This window comes from Lepisma saccharinum, chromosome 21 (assembly GCF_977018435.1).
Source record: "Lepisma saccharinum chromosome 21, izLepSacc3.1, whole genome shotgun sequence".
Lineage (NCBI taxonomy): Eukaryota > Metazoa > Arthropoda > Insecta > Zygentoma > Lepismatidae > Lepisma > Lepisma saccharinum.
Genome location: NC_139249.1, coordinates 27,861,122 through 27,878,537, shown reverse-complemented (window position 1 = coordinate 27,878,537; position 17,416 = coordinate 27,861,122). Strand labels below are relative to the sequence as shown.

General features: G+C 37.8%; 1 protein-coding gene across 3 annotated transcripts in view; it reads left to right on the top strand.

The window, feature by feature from the left end:
- The window catches only part of LOC146004094 (uncharacterized), an 86,917-nt gene that overhangs the window by 27,354 nt on the left and 42,147 nt on the right, over nucleotides 1-17,416 (top strand). For all 3 annotated transcript variants that reach the window (XM_083142737.1, XM_083142735.1, XM_083142736.1), the window contains exon 2: nucleotides 7,931-8,107. In XM_083142737.1, coding sequence (XP_082998863.1) covers nucleotides 7,977-8,107 — 131 coding nt within the window. In that variant the 5' untranslated portion in view covers nucleotides 7,931-7,976. The remainder of the gene's footprint in view (nucleotides 1-7,930; nucleotides 8,108-17,416) is intronic.

Sequence of the window (17,416 nt, the reverse complement as noted above, 5' to 3'; positions counted from 1 at the left end):
ATTTTGATGTTCTTTCTTTTCTTAACGTAATAAAAACGTGTCTTACAACCTAAGGCGTCATGCTTTGTGCTCCGCCTGAGGATGAATTGTATGATGAAACTGATGAACGGACACTCACAAAGAGCATCCATGCCGGGATTCGAACTCCCGGATGTGCTAACCACTTCACCACGGAGGCCAGTGCTAATGCACATGAATATCAATCCAAGTTAGCCATTTGGGATCATTGGGAAAGTCGTGTAGTTAGTAAAATGTGTACTTTTAGCATTTTTGATACAATTAAAACTATTTACAGCCAATGCATATTACTCATATTGAACCGGAACGACGAATTTGTGAATTTACTACAGGACTTTTCAAACATCCGCAGATAAGGCTAATACAGTTTCTTGTTCATATCTATCATAGTTATCCTGAAATACACGTATGTCAGTTTTCACGCAGCTTACTACTTTCCAGATATGCTTGATTCTGTTAACTGTACACTCCTCTTATTCATAGTTGCGAACTATCTCTCCGGATCCGAGCATGCATGTGAAAAAGAACTGAATCACTCCGCCACGGGGGGCAGCTTTTCTGATTGTAGTTTGTCATTCGAGTATTTGCAATGAACATAATTGTCAGCGATGTTTTCTCAATCCTTTCATCGTTACATCGTTATTGAAAACATCCGAGAGGCAAAAATACGACATTAAGGAATTAAAAGACTAAAGAAACTAACTAACTCTTAAATGTTAATAATTAGAAAGATTATAAGTGAACCTTCCCGCCTCGGTTAGCGGTAATAATGATGCTTTGTAATCGACGGGTCACGGGTTCGATCCACGGTTAGGGACATTTAATTAAGTGGCTCGGATTCCACTATAGGCTGTAGGTTTTGTCCCGATTAGCCTCTGTGCAACTAAACATTGCAATTTAGTGCAAAAATCAGCAAGCTTGGGCAGTTTTATTCCTTGTAAGCCTAGGTCTTCATGTTAATAAATTATTATTTATGCCGTTGGAAAATAATTTATGCCGAGTGGTCAATTTCTATTCCATGGAGAAGAATCAGATGTGAAACATATATAAAACTATTGGTAGTTATTTTCACTACTAATCACATCTGCCCAGTGCGAGAGCTGCAACTGTATCCATTGATTTATGTCAATGATATTGATAGTCAATGCTTTTGTCTCCTAGTGTAGGTGAATTTGCACTGAAAATATGTTTGTTCTCTCAGTGTTACCTTCACAATACAATTGGTAACATCCTCCAACTTATAAAAATTAATTTTTAACACTCGCTCCAAAAATAGTGACATGATTTACATAGGATGTATTATCATCGTTTGACCCTCCAACAACCAAACAGCAATCCCACAGCCTCTGAACACATCCACCTACCAGATAGGCAGCAGAGTATCTGTAAATTTTTTTGGCAAGTTTGGAGACTTGTGATTTAACAATTACTTAGTACGTATTAAATAATCAATGTCCGTTGTTGATCCATGCAGATCTGCAGCTGCCACCTCCAACCACGATTTTACGTACAACACGTTGCAATAATCTTGCGATCTTATAAAAGCAGGAAATGTACTTGAACATAGCAATGGCCTTGCCCTAAGGGAAGTTTTATAATGGAAAATATTACGTAAGATAGCTTCTACTTCTTTAATTTTCGATCGAAAGGCGTCTACCGTACTATAAAAATCTGGGGGCTACAGGGAGCTTAGATATGTTGTTGGGGTTTCATCCCTCCTGACGACCTTGTAGCTCCGTCCCTGGCTGTATGTATTTCGTCCAATGAGTACAAGCTAGCAAAACTGTGAATTTCACCAAGTTTGTAGGTAATTCTGCAGCTGTTCATAAAAACAGACGTATATTATTAGTTTCTTGCTGTGGTTCACTTTCCCATTTCAGCAAAAAAGTATTCACACTCTTTGCATACGGTGAGTAAATGGGGGGGGGGGGAAGGGAGAAGTTGCCCCTTAATAGCCTCACTTAGAAATTTAGTGCAGAAGAATCTAATAACAGTTCTTAAACAACATTATGCTTTTATAGAAATAAAAGTAAATACTATTTTCAAACCTACGAAAGCTCCAAGTAACTACGTAAGGAAAGGGTAGTGTATTACTTCCTATGTAATTGGACTCTCCCACTAGCAAATTTCTTATTAACACCTCCACATATTTTATTCTTTAGTTGTATTATCTGTATGTGTCTGCAGAATAAATTGCCCATATATTGCACATGAATAAATTATGTGTAGTTCTTTTGAATTTGCGGTACTAAACCACGTTTATACGTACAATAGTCTTTGAACAGCAGAGATGGAAAATAAAGCGCCAGCAGAGAACAATGGTGCCACTGAATTTGAAATTCATCTAATAAAGTGATTTTAGATGCGTCGGGACACACACGACCCTGTTTTGTTCCCATCAATGTAATAAAAACAGTGAGATGGAATGAAGGCTTTATTTCGTCAGCTGAACTCTTATCAAGGCCCTTGCTCCCCATAATCGGAGGATCTGAGCACGCCTAAAATTCCTTATACAGAAATAGTGTTATTTGTCGTATATCCAGAAAGTTGATTGATTTGCTTTATTTTACTTCGCTTTTTGTGCCACTTTTAGCCAATTTGCGAAGAAGGGAATAAGTGATGATATGATGAAATTGATGAATGGACACTCACAAACATCCGCGGCCAAGCCGGAATTCGAACCCGGGACCCCTGGCGTCGTAGCGCGATGTGCTAACCACTCCCCCACGGTGGCTGGCCCCAGAAAGTGAATGAAATTTCTATGGTGTGTTTTGTATGGTCATTATCAATAGTAAGTCTGTCATATTATTCAACTAAATAATGTCTTTGGAAAAGAAAAAAACAACATATAATTAATGTATTTTATTCTACATAAGACCTATGCCTAAAAGTATTTTTGTATATGATGACACAGAACTATCTTATGTTGTGACTTCTTTGGGTCTGACTGTAATATATATATATATATATATATATATATATATATATATATATATATATATATATATATATATATATATGTATGTATGTATGTAATTGGTGATAAAATAACGCAGTAAAGTATTAAGTAAATATATTTTATCCCCCTACTTACAAATCATGAAAGGAGCCAAATTCGAAATTAAGTTGAACGGACGTTCAAAATGTTTAAAAATAGCACTATTTCCATCAAGTATTTTTTACCATTGACCCTCAGAAATATCTCAAACTGACAATGAACGTTCATTGAACTTATTTATGATCGACAGCTAAAAAGTCATTAATTTGCGTTACTGGTTGATAATCCACCACCAGATAGAATTTACACAATATTTACCTAAAAACTTTGAGTAAAGTCACCTTCCCCCTAAAAAAATCCCTTGGTAATGGACTTTCGTGTTCTCACAAAAAAAAAGTTATAATTTGGCACAATTTTTCTTTTGCAGGCAAACCTTTTGTAAAGGTGTACTTGAGTCTGTGTAACCAGCCCTTCCCATTTGTGAACAATATACTGGAGAAATCCCCCGTTCTTCACTGTTGTCATTGCACTACAACCCCATCGTGATTTAGTATTAGGATATAGCGTAGTGAAGAACTGTTTACAAGCATCGCCCAAACCATTGATTCCCCCAAAACCTTTCCCTGAATTCTTTTTTTCTTTTCCTAGCTCTCAGCATGCGGTTTTCTTGGAAGACCGGCCGATTGTGAAAGAAAAAAGGACCGTGGAGGGGGGGGGGGGGTTGAGCGCGAGCGGTACAGAGGGGGAAACGGCTAGCGCGACCAGCTTAGAAACGTCAAAGTTAGAATTTACATACATTGCTCTGTACGTCGACGAACTACAGACATTCTAAAGAAAATTATGTAAGATCAGTTTCATTTCTTTGCTGTAGAAGAACAGTAGAAGCTTTCTTGTTCTTTAAAATGTTGATTTAAGTTATTACATATAATTGGCGATCAAGTGAATTTTACGAAATTGAGATAAGGAAAACTACGTAATAAATAATGTATTTAAAAAAAGGCTTAACGACATAACAAATTTCATATTTGATCTTTAACTCAGTAAAATTTAAATGCCACACACTTGACTGTTTGAGCACAGAAGGTCGACGCAAGAACCTATTTTTTAGGTATCGTCACCAGCGGTGATACGGGCTCTTAAGTATGTTAACAGAAAATATTAAAGTTTTTGATTCAGTGAACTAAAACAATACAAATTGAATGTTCCAATATATTACTATCAAAGAGAAATGTATTTCGTTTTTAAAATATATATATTTATAAACATAACCTGAAAGAAAAACAATAAAACCCAGTTTTGCCCAGGTTTTATCTGCTTTTATGTGAAAAAGCAAAAAAAAAAAACACCCGGGTTGGGCAAAATGTCAACCCTGGAAAAGGGTTAATCACACCTAAAGTGTGAAATATTGGAATATTAATGTGCATTAGTAAGTAATTGTTCCCTTGATGCACTGAATGCATTTGACACTTGTGCCAACACTTCTTTGAATGCTGATAATAAACATTTATTTATTGCGTGGGTTGCAATTTTGCATGGATTATCTCAGTTCACACATTGTATGTTGTGTACGCTTATGCATGTGATCTGTTGATGAATTTTCCCCATGTACTATATTTTTGCTTACTTCATTGCAGTTTCCTCAAGTGACAAATTCAACGACGGTGTTCAATATTGGGACAAAAGGGTGATCCCTCATAAGTATGGTTCATACTTCCCCATTGTGCCTTCTTTAAAATTAAAATAATTTCTAAATAGAGAAGCTGAGTTTTTGCAAATATGCAATTCACATAGCAACAAGAGTCCTAACGTATGTTGTAAAATATATTGTTGGAAAGAATATTGATATAAACAAGGAGGCATTCGCAAATGTATAATTTCACAATTTTTTTTTGAGATAGTTGTGAATCTTTATAAAATATGTTCTGTTATTATACTATTTAAATTTGATGAATGTTGTTAACTGTTAAAATATTTCTATGTTCCATTATATTCCAAAATTAATGTGTTAATACCTCACCATAATCTTGTCGTCTACTACCAGTATAGAATGTGCAAATATACTAATATTAAGAGATAGTAGATAATCTGGTATTTTTTGCCTTGGTGTTTAATCTGAGAGATGTATGTGCTCCCTCGATTGCCAAATTTCTGAATTGGTTGAATGTTACAAAAGAGAATTTACTACTTCACCTTTCAAGTGCTTTATGTTTTGGTGCATTTTTGTAAGTACCATTTAGGGACCCTTGATAGAGCTAGAAGTGGCTCGTTGACTGCAGGCCGGATGCTTGTAAAGTTAAATACTTTGTACACATTAGGTTGTGGCATTTAACATGGCCATATTTGATGCTCCACAATTGTTCCAACCCACCTTATACTTTACATGGTTAAAAATTTGAAAGATGAACTTTTCAATTGGATGGATTTTTTTTTTAATGTGTGAAATGAGAATTATTTGACATGGAGAAATAAGATGAGTTTTATTTTGAATGAAATGTTTATTGGATTCAGAGGAAGTATGATGTCGAGATTGTATCTTGATACAGGCAGTTAGATGAAGTAAAAAGAGAATTTTCTTATGAAATTATGTTTTGCATGCCCTTGCGATCTCCACTTTAAGCCAAAATGATCATTAATATTTTAAAATGTAGTATCACTATGTTCCTACACTTGTAATTTATCATAAGAAAACAATACATTTATCAGGAGGGAAAAGGAGTGTTGGCAGCTAACTGTTCCTAAGTAGCCTAATGTAGTTAATTTCTTGAATTTGTGTGCGGTACCACAAATATTCATTCTGTGCAAAACAATTGCGTTTTAGGGGATTTAAGAAAAAATCAAAGAAGGTATGAGAAAACCAAAATTTCATGGAGAAAATGAGTTTTTTAAATTTCGACCATCTCTATTTGACACTTATTTAGTGCACCATGAGGAGAATTTTTTTTCAAACAAGACTAAGTTGCTTCTCATATCCTATCATGCATTTTTAGTACATATTATTGCATAATTCACACACACACATACATGCATTGCCACGTGCCACCACTCTCATAACTCCAATATTTGGAGCCACGAGTTAGGCAACACTGCTTCTTCTTCTGGATAGTCAGTTGCGACTATCAGTTCTCACCCAGAGATGAAAGAAGTGACACCAAATTGTACACGTCCCTCTAAATAAAATTCAAAGATGTTCAAATTAAAATGTCCAAAACTTTAATACTGATTCATGCATGTTGCATACTTACGAGGGTCACTATTTATATTTTGAGCCTAACAATGAACAAACAGGAATTTGTCATTGAAAACTGCTTTATTGTTTTTCGAAGTATTCTCCTTTATGGTCAATACACTTTTGCATTCGTTCGAACCATTTGTCAAAGCAGTTTTTCCAATCTTCTTGAGACACCTCCATAATATGGTTTTTGAACGCATCAACGGCATCTTCCGCCGACGAAAATCGTTGTCTACGCAATTTATTCTTGACATTCGGGAACAAGAATAAGTCATTGGGTGCCAAATCAGGACTGTACGGCGGATGACCCATCAATTCGATTTTTTGACTGTTCATAAAGTCGGTTGTTAGACGAGATGTGTGACAGCTGGCATTGTCTTGATGAAGAATGATCCGATGGCATTTGTTTGTTTTCCGTATTTGACCGAAGACCTCTGGCAAACAAATTGTTGTGTACCATTCATAGTTGACCGTTCTACGTTCCTCTAAAGGCTCAGTTGCCACATGACCAGTTTTCCCGAAAAAACAGGCGACCATTTGTTTCGATGTGCTTCGAGCGCGAACAGCTTTTGTTGGATTGGGTTCATCTTGAAACACCCATACAGTCGACTGCTGTTTACGTTCCGGCTCATATGCATATATCCATGATTCGTCACCTGTTACAATCTTATATACGTCTTTTGAAGCACCACGATTGTATTTATTGAGCATTTGTTTGCACCAATTGACGCGATCGTCTTTTTGAGTTTTTTGTCAAATTGTGTGGGATCCAACGAGAACATACCTTTCTCACAGCTAAATGATCATGTAATATTTTATATATGCTGGTGGAACTAATGCCTATGGTTGCCTCAATCTCACAGTATGTCACATGACGATCTTGCAGTATTAGGTTTTGCACAGCATCAATGTTTTCTTGAACAACAACTGATTTTGGACGACCTTCGCAAATCTCGTCGGTGATCAAATGGCGGCCACGATTAAATTCGTTATACCAGCGTTTCACAGTGGCAAAGGATGGGGCTTCATCGCCAAATGTGGAAGTAAGTTGATCGATGCACTCTTGTCTTGATAATCCACGTCGAAAATCGTAAAAAATCATTGCACGAAAATGTTCACGAGTTAATTCCATTTTATTGTTGTCGCGCAATCTCCAAGGCAACATAAACAACACAAATGAAGCTATTGACAAAACATTTGAAGTATGTTATGGTCAATAATGCCAGACGATTCCGTGCAAACGTCAAATCACGCCTAACTTCAATCAGTGTTGCCAAGGCTCAAAATATAAATAGTGACCCTCGTATTCATTCAAATAAAAATAATATTGTGTTCGGTCCTGTTCTCACATAGGCAGTGATAAGTAAATTATCTCACAACAGAATGCCTTTACCAATGACAGCAAGAACTCAACTGCAAGGTATAGCTACACAGATTGTTATTTTACAACAATGGTGCAACTTTGCATTTACCCAAGCTCCAAATCCTTTGAGGAAAGAGTAAATAATTTCGTTTTTTTTTAAAATTTATTTCTTCATTGCATGTTCAAAGAACACAGACTTGGAAACCTGGGTGTTAAAGGTCAAACCTTCTGATTAACTCAAATGAGACAAATAAGGAAGTATTGTATAAATAATTGTTAAGTGCACTTTTATTTTATGCAGTTATTTTTTTGTTCTTGACAGGTATTTGTATACATTGAAGATATAACTGTAAATTGTCAGAACGAAAATGGATGATTACCAGAAACTTACAGATGAAGAAATATTGAAAACATTTGAAAGTTTGAAAAAGGAGCTAGTGGCAGAGCTTTCTAAATTGCCTGAATCAATTCGAAATGAAGCTGTTCATTTGAATATAAGGTGAGTTGCATGAATGCTAAATGTATTTCAAATTTCACAAGCAATTTATGTTATATACATCTTTGATCTCTTCCACATCTATATGTTATCCCACTTCTTGATTTGCCTTCTGATCATTGTAATTTAGCCAGGTTGTCACTGTAGTGTAAATATTATTAACGCTTATTTTGTATGTGAATACAGTGTTTATGTGCATATTATATGGATGTCCACTTTTAGTGCTGCTAGAATCTAAATCAGATCTAGTGAGCAAGATGATTGAGTAAATCATCTAAACGCACACAGGCCGTAGCTACAGGGCCGTCAGGGGGGCAACTGCCCCCCCTAAGATCCTGCTTTGCCCCCCCCCCCTGCAAAATGTACAGAACACATTCCTACATGGTATTCTCACTAATCTTTACAATTATATCATGTATTACTCTCGAAACATAACAAAGACACTTATTGATTTTGTGATTTAATGAGGTGTGTGGGATTCCGAATAATGTCGTACTAGGATTGGGGGGGGGGGGGGGGTCCCTTCCTGATTCAGACTTCGGGAAATTATTTCAAAATTTTCAGTATCTAGAACATTTATGACATTTTGAGAAGTCTTATATTAAAGGTGCCAAATGTGTTTGGATGATTTTCTTGGATGTGTTGCTATCAAGTTTGAACTACTTAATTTTTTGTTTCCCAAGTCTACCATTTAGTAATAGCGATTCATGCAGTAGAGAGAGGGAATGGATATTTAATTTTTGTTACTTAGCTTTGGTTTTCTGCTACTTCTAGCTAATCGCGACAATGAGTGGTGACGTGAAATTAATGAAGAGGCAGGCCTCCCCGATGGCTTAGAGGTAATGTCGTTGCCTTGTAATCAAGGGGTCCCGGGTTCGATACCCGGTGGAGGCACATGACACAGTGGTTCGGATTCCACTTTAAACTGTAGGTCCAGTCCCGATTAGCCTTTCTGTGCATAAAGTGGACTTAAAACAACAAGTCAATCAAATCAATCAATGATGAAGAGGCACTCACAAACAGTGCCACAACCACAGGTGGGCAGGGGGCATTGTCTTCCCAACCTTGAACGTAAGTCCATTCTAGGGGGGCAAACATTTAAGTAAAAAAACAAGACTAGCAGAATCTAAGAATAGTAGGACAAATGGATACTCAAGATGGAATTAGTTTTTTTCTTCCAGACGGGCAAGGGAACTTGCAGGGGGGGATACAGAAGGTCAATTGCCCCCATTGATTTCAAATTTTCGTAAAATTTTCTTGCTCGCTTTGCTCGCAATGTGTGCTGTGTCAGAGCCATAGCATTGGGGCCAAAACAGTCTAAATGAAATAAAAAATGTGTTAAAGAAAATGCCATTGCACCCTCTGAAAATATTTGCATCCTATTTTCAGTTTGAAAAAATTGGATCTAAATATTTTCTTCCTCGCATCGATCCCAATCTGATTGTTTTCGTTAATGCATTTAAATTACTCAAGAGAGAAATAACACCAAATAGGTAGCTACTTCAGACTGTTGTGGCTAAAAAGTTTTGTCTCAAATGCACGAATAATTCTTTTGAGGAAAAAGAGACAAAATTTGTATTATTTTTACTTTTGATTTGTTATGAGGCAGATGAATTGATTATGTAATGTATTTAATGTATTCTCATAAATAATATATATATTAAAGAAACTTTGCATACACAATTTAGCGTCAACATGTTGCATACTTATGTATTTTCTTATTTTACGTCATTCCATGTTGCATAAATAAAATATATGTTGTACATACATGAAAGTAATACATGTCATATGTACAAATAGAATTATGTTCATCATGCATTTTGTGTCTTTCAAAATACAGATGTGTGCTTGTTTTCCAGTATTAGCTGATGTGAAATTGAACGTGTTGGAAAAATATTTTCAAATTATTTGTTCCATCACAAATGCTTTAACATCGACTTCTAACCCCTTTTAGCGTGATTTTAAATAACGTCTTTGATGCTACGATTATTATTTCCACTACCACCACTATAATACAATTATTATTATTATTTGCACGTTTGTCCTGGTACTGCCCCCTCCAGTCAAAAATTCGTGGTTGCACCCACTGACGTATGCAGGATTTTTTTCTGGAGGGGCTGGAATTGTACCTATAGGTAGATGCTTTCAGTAGCGCAGCTTATAGGGGTCCGTGGGAACATAGCGCACCTAAGAATTTGTTGTGTTATTATTATATTTATTATTGTTATATATTTTCATATTAAAATCAATAAATAATATTTTTAGAATAGCGAGTATGGTGCGTATTAATATCATAATACATGGAAGGGAGAATTTGAGATTTTTTAAACTTATAAGAACCTAATGTTTTTCAAAATTTGGCATCCCTGACTGCTTTCTGGGGGGGGGGGGCATACACAAGAAGATATATCGTATATTTACAACTTTCCACTCTCAAAAATGTCAACTGGGGATAATTTTATAGGGCTTGAATTTACCACTCTGGTTTTCCCGAGTTTATGGTGATTTTATATACTTGAAATTGTCGATTTTTCAAAATTTATGAGGGGGCTGTAGCATATGCCAGTGGTTGCGCCTCTGCTCACAAAGAACACTCATCCCCAGGCTCGAAACTGGCACCTTTGGCTTCTAGTGTGTTGTGTAACCATCCCACCCTAGAGGTCGGCTGGTGAAAGATGTAGGACAGCTTAGTTGGTCAAATTATTATCAAACACGATGAAAATGTGCTTGTGTTTCACATTTATTATTTTGGTTAAAAAGCGACAAAATTTGTAGTTTGATTCTCATTAGATTCCTTTGTGCATAAAACTTGTGCATACTGGAAACTATAGAGGGAAACATTATGAAGCACGATTTATAAAGGGCTCCCTTAATCAGCTCTGCAGAGAGGCTCAAAGCTGTAGGTACATATTAATCGCCTATTAACATTATCGACCTGTAAATATCGAGTACATACAGTTCCTACTAGACTTAATCTTTGTATTCTTTGGCAGCCCGGAAAGGTCATTATCGAAATTCTGTTATTTGATGTTGCTCGAACTTTTTTTGTTTGTTGGAGTTTCAAGATATCATCCCTTTCCTGTTACTTATAGCTTTTGTGGGAGGGGGGTAAGTGTGTGAAAGCGTCAGCCCCCCTATCCCTTGTTTTATCCAGCCCTCTGGATTACTTCCTGCCTTAATCCTTCAAATCTCTCCTTTCACCTCACCCTGGGTGCCAAGCGAGCAGATTATATTTGCGCGGGAATTACGAAAGCGGGAGTTTCACATAACAATTTATATTTTTTAGTCCCTGGTTCGTTTACACATGTACAACAAGTGAATAACAATAACAACAAGTGATATTCCGTTCATAACAAATGCATTTCCTTACGCCTTCACTCTTTCTTATGGGCATCAATTATTCAATACGGAAATATCCACAAATTCAAAGCTTTTTCTAAAAGGGGACTTGGGACAGCAACTGGGGTTGGCTTACACCAAATGCTACATTATTATATTATGTCTAGCCACCAAAAGTGGATTAAATTTGACGAGACGTTCCACTTTGTCGATCAATGGGGAAGCACTGTTTATTTTTGCTAAAGGCCACTGGCCTTTTTTTATAGTCGGGGTAAACGTCCGTGGACGTGGACCCCGTAGCGTTGGAAAAATTCCACTGCCAATGGTCTTTGGTATGACAGCTAGCTCCCCCAACCGGGGAGATAAAAAACAGGGGAATCTAATATATCCAGCAAAGCACAATCCAATAAGCATATACACTTACATGCAATAATAACATAAAAGTACACTCATGGAAACATATTACTTAACCCTACACCTTGTAGCTGGCCAGCAAGTAATTAATATTTGGTCTAGGAATTAATTCGTGCGGTTGTTATGCACACATTGAAGCTGTAGTTCAAACACAAAATACATAAATACCTTAAGAAAAATATTGTCCATATTGTCCATATTAGCCATCACTTTCGCCCATCTGTCAGGCAAGTTACGGATTCCGTGATGAAAGAAGTCCTCATCCTTTGAAGCGATCCAGTCAGAGACCTATTTTTCGATATCTTCTGAAGAAGTGAACCGCTGTCGAATCAAATCGTTATTCATGCAATCGAACAAGTAGTAGTCCGAAGGAGCAACGTCTGGTGAATACGGCGGGTGGGGTAAAACTTCCCATCCGACATTTTCTAAATAGGTTTTGACTGGTTTTGCGACATGTGGGCAAGTGTTATCATGTTGAAAAATAAGTTTATCATGTCTGTTCTCCCATTCTGGTCGTTTCCTGACCAGAGCTTGCTTCAAACGCATTAATTGTCGTCGATAACGTTCTCCATTAATAGTTTCACCCGGTTGCAGCAGCTCATAGTACACCACACCTTTCATATCCCACCATATGCACAGCATAACCTTTGCACAGTGAATATCTCGTTTTGGTTGTGATGGACCTGGTTCACCTGGCTTCACCCAGGCCTTTTTTCGTTTCGGGTTCTCGTAATGGATCCACTTCTCATCGCCAGTAACAATGCGATGCAAAAACCCCTTTCTTTTCTGTCTTTGAAGCAGCAATTCGCAAATGGTTTTTCATCTTTCAATGTCTCTGTCTTTCAATTCATGTGGAACCCAATGTGACATCTTTTGAATCATTCCCATGGCTTTGAGGCATTTGGAAACTGTTGTTTGATCAACGCCTAATGCTTCTGCAAGTTCTTCCTGTGTTTGACACAAATCCTGATCGAGCAATGCTCTCAATTCTTCGTCTTCAAATTTTTTTGGCTGTCCAGGTCGCTCTTGGTCTTCCAGGTCGAAATCACCACTTCTAAACCGTGCAAACCACTTCTGACACGTTCGCTCAGCTAGCGCATGATCATGGTCACCATACACTTCCACCAAAATACGATGACTTTTGGTAGCACTTTTCTGCATGTTAAAGTAATGAAGCAGAACACCACGCAAAAACACTTTATCTGGCACGAACTGCACCATGTTCAGTTGACTACAAAATGCTGCTGTTGATGCGTCAATCAACTGCCCTATACTACGAACGATGCACGCTGACAGGAGTTTTCAACGCATGTGTGGATACACGGAACTGTTTGACGATATGCTCGTTACGCCATCTCTTGTCCAGGTGCACGAATTAATTCCTAGACCAAATACAATATACCAAAACCAGTAATGGTCAATCCATTACAAGTGCACCCTGCTATATCTGCAAATGCGACACAATATATTAAAAATTTGCCCCTTCTGGGATTGACTTTGCCCCCCCCCCCACTAAGAATTCCTGGCTACGGGCCTGAATGCATAGCCATGAAAATAGATAACTGGACAGAATTGAGCTGGTACCACATGTTGGAAATGCAAAGCGAAAGCAGCACATTACTCACTGGTTGCCATGCACTGTGTGGCTTCCACGGGACTGTATTGCCTAGTTTGAGCATCAAACTGACCTCTCTCTGGGGCATACAGTTGTCATCCCTGACCTTTCAAACAAATACTGTCAGTTTGTATCACATGGATTACAAAGGCCAACTCTACAATGAGACCTTTCATTCTCTAAACCCTCAGAACACATAGGGTTGTGCTCCGTCGTGGCAACAGGGCAAACTTCTGCAATCCACCTAAATTCATGGCCATGCGATTAAGTGCCTTTAAGAGTCATGTTCCATTTGGGGTAAAAATATATAAATTTGAGGCATGTTCATTTTACACCCATGTCCAAAAGTTAAGCATAATTAAAATATTAGAAAACAGATCATTACCAAAAGGTGCACACTTGGAAATCTCCTGGCTGCAATGGCTTGAACCTTCTGATAACTGAAGTGGCATTACTGTAAAACTGAAACAAAAGAGCTCTGATGTACATCAAAGTACAAGGCATAAATCATGGCAACTATTTTTTCTCGCAAGAATGCAGGACCGACACAATAATTCCAATAGAAGAGGACACTGTATGGACATTGTAGGTCATGTGTACCAGAGGTTGTCAGGGAAGTGCCATATAAAATTAGTAAAAAATGTGTTTTACTCACAAGGCTACACAGGCAGTACAAAAACAAAAGACATGTACACAAATTGCCCTATGAATCCTCAAACTTTTTAAACTAGTTCCCCAGTGTGTTCACAACATGCTGCCAATGATGTGAGAGGCATCGAATACCAATACCATTCTCGTGTGAGTCAGGACGTCTCATGTTTCATGGTGATGACAATGTCATTTTGAGTCCAAAACCGTCTCCTGCGCAGGTGTTCCTTTACTTTAGGTATGAGGTCGAAATCATATTGGCATGGCATGTTCTCATGCTGTTAGTGTGATAACCATACTTCACACTGCCATCTAGCTGGCCCCCGTGCCAGAGTGGTTAGCACATCGCGCTACGACACCAGGGGTCCTGGGTTCAAATCCTGGCTTGGGCCTGGATGTTTGTGAGTGTCCATCAATTTCATCAGGTCATCACTCATCCCCATCTTCGCAAATTAGCCAAAAGTGATACAAAAAGTGAAGTAAAATAAAGCAAATGAACCAATCACACTGCCATCTAAAGACAAAATGTTCTACTACTTGTCACTCACTCTCCGGAATGCAAAACCTTCCTTGTAATGTACTATAGTTACTTTTGTTTTTGTACTGCAATGTAGCCTTGTGTCTAATACACATATGTAGAACAATACTTTTTATGATTTTTTTTGGCGCTTCCTTACCAACCTCTGGCAGTTATGACCTGCATTGTCCATAAAGTGTCCTCTTCTATTTGTGTATTTCAAATTTTTGTGCCGGTCCTGTATTCTTGCCGGAAAATGTTGCTATTACTTATTACTATGCATAAGCCACGGTGATCTCGTTGGTAGGGCGTGAGACCTGAGTTAGATTCGTGGGGTGTGGGATGTAAGGTCAAAATTTTTCAGGCCTTGACCCTTCATAAAATTGGCTCTGGGGCTCTCCCAGCCTTAAATCAATTTGTAACTGGGAAAAAGATAGCCAGAGCATGGTGCTAATCACATCACCTCCAAAATGGCCGAGATTGAGAATGTGTGGAGCCCTACCTCCTCATCCACTAGATGAGCCTTCATGGCATGGTGATGTGTAGACGGGGAGCTTTACCTTTACCTTTGCCATGACTTATAACCAAACCCTCATGCAAAAAACATTAAGCTAAGAACTATATGCCAAAGACACATTAAAGAAATAAATATAGTCAGCGTGAGAGTTCCATAACAACAGGTCAGTTAATAAGGAGTGTGGTAACCCTAATGGGACCACACATGCTTTGCAGCAATGTTGCATGCTCTCTACAAGGTGGCTCAAGAGTATTGCAGGCAGCTGGTCCCATTCCTCACAAAGACCTGTATGGAGGTGTGGAAGTGCCTTTGGTTGCAGCTGATGGGCTGCAACTTGTTTCTCTAATGCATACCATGCATGCAAAATAGGATTCATATCTATTGACCTTGGTAGCCTGTCAAGAAAATCATCCACCAGCTTGGCTCAGTGCAGACATGCATTATCGTTCATGAATGTGAAGTCTGGACTGGCTGCAACTCTGACTAGTCTCATATTAGTAGAGGAAATATACGGATTCACCTGGAAATAATTACAACACAAATGTTTTTTTGTGCCAGATTGTGCGAAACGGTATAGTGAATAATATATTAAAAATCCGTCATCCAAATGTTTGGGGAAAATCCGCCATCTTGGAAAAAGGTGACAAAAATTCAACTTAAAAATTAAAAAATGAAATTAATATCTCGAAAACGGTGCATTGTACACAAAAAGTGAAGATATCCAAAATGGAAGAACAGAAAATTTGCTAAATTATGGTTTTTGTTTGATAGAGCTGCCATAAATCTTAATTGAATTACAAAGATTCAAATATTTTCTTTAATTTTTTCAATTAGTGAAAATGTTGCTTTTTGACACAAAGAACAGCAAATATGTAAGAAACTATGTAATTTATGTCCAAATGTCATTGAACCAAATTCATAGCTTATGATTTCCTCTAGAGATTTGTTTTTGTTTCGTGCCTTTAGAGTTGGGGGTTGAGGAGATATGGAGTTTTATGCAGAGTCATGTGTTTCCCTAACTTTACGTGTTCCATTTCATATGATATTGGTTGGTTGGTTGATTGATTGGTTGATTTGCTTTATTTTATTTTGCTTTTTTTGTGCCACTTTTGGCTAATTTGCGAAAATGGAAATGAGTGATGATTATATGATGAAATTGATAAATGGACACTCACAAACATACATGCCCAGGCCGGAATTCAAATCAGGAACCCCTGGCATCATAGGGCGATTATGATATTGGTGAGAACATCATGCATTGTTTTCTGCAGTGTTTCGTTCACGTGGCGTTTGTTATTTACATGTTGTTTTTCTTGTTTAAGTATTTATGCACACAGTAGCGGCGATTAGGTGTCTTAACTGAGCAGTGGATGGGAGGAGAGGCAAGGATAGTTTACTGTCTACTGGTTGTAATTAGAAAGAATCGTATTGAAAATGGAATTCGGGCAGATGATTTTGGGTCAAATCCACTGATAGACAATGCTTAGAATTAAGAGACCATAGTGCGGGGACATGAAGTGTGTGTAGGGGGAGGGTGGAACTGCTTCCCATGCCCCCATCCCTAATCGTCGCCACTGTCAATACATTCAACTAATATGATACGGTTCTAAACCGGTTGCTTTGCCTTGGAGTCCATTGCAGAATTTTTCTTAGATACCTGGTGCTAACATGTTAAATTTATCATTTCCTCTACATACAGACGTGCACTTGTAGCACAGGTGTTGCCCCTGATGCAGCAAAAGTAGAACATATGGGTAACCGATTCAAGATGTAATCTCCACTTCCCAATATGCTCGGCTTTAATGGAATCCCAAAGAATGTCGAGCATCGTAATGTACTGAAGGCACAGAGCAACATTATCCTGTTATCTTTCATTGTTGAAACAAATGTAGATAATGAATTTTCAGCACCTCAAAGAGCTTGAACTTTCATTAACGTCTACTTCTAAATTGAAGAGGCTAATGATTATTCAACGTATCTCAGAAATATGTTCATTTGCAATTCACTTTGCTTCTTCAAGTATCGTGAAGAGTGCTGCATGAACTATGATATAAGCCCTTGTGCTGCTGGCTATGGCTTTTTCGGATTGATTCGATTTGTTTTAGTTTATATTACTTCGTTATTCTGTCACTTTTGGCTAATTGCAAAGATGAGGACTGATGGTGATATGGATGAAGGGACAATATGGATGACACACGAGCCTCACAGAGGATTATACTGGCTGTGAGTCCAGATGCCAGATCCTCGCTAGTCTTCGAAATG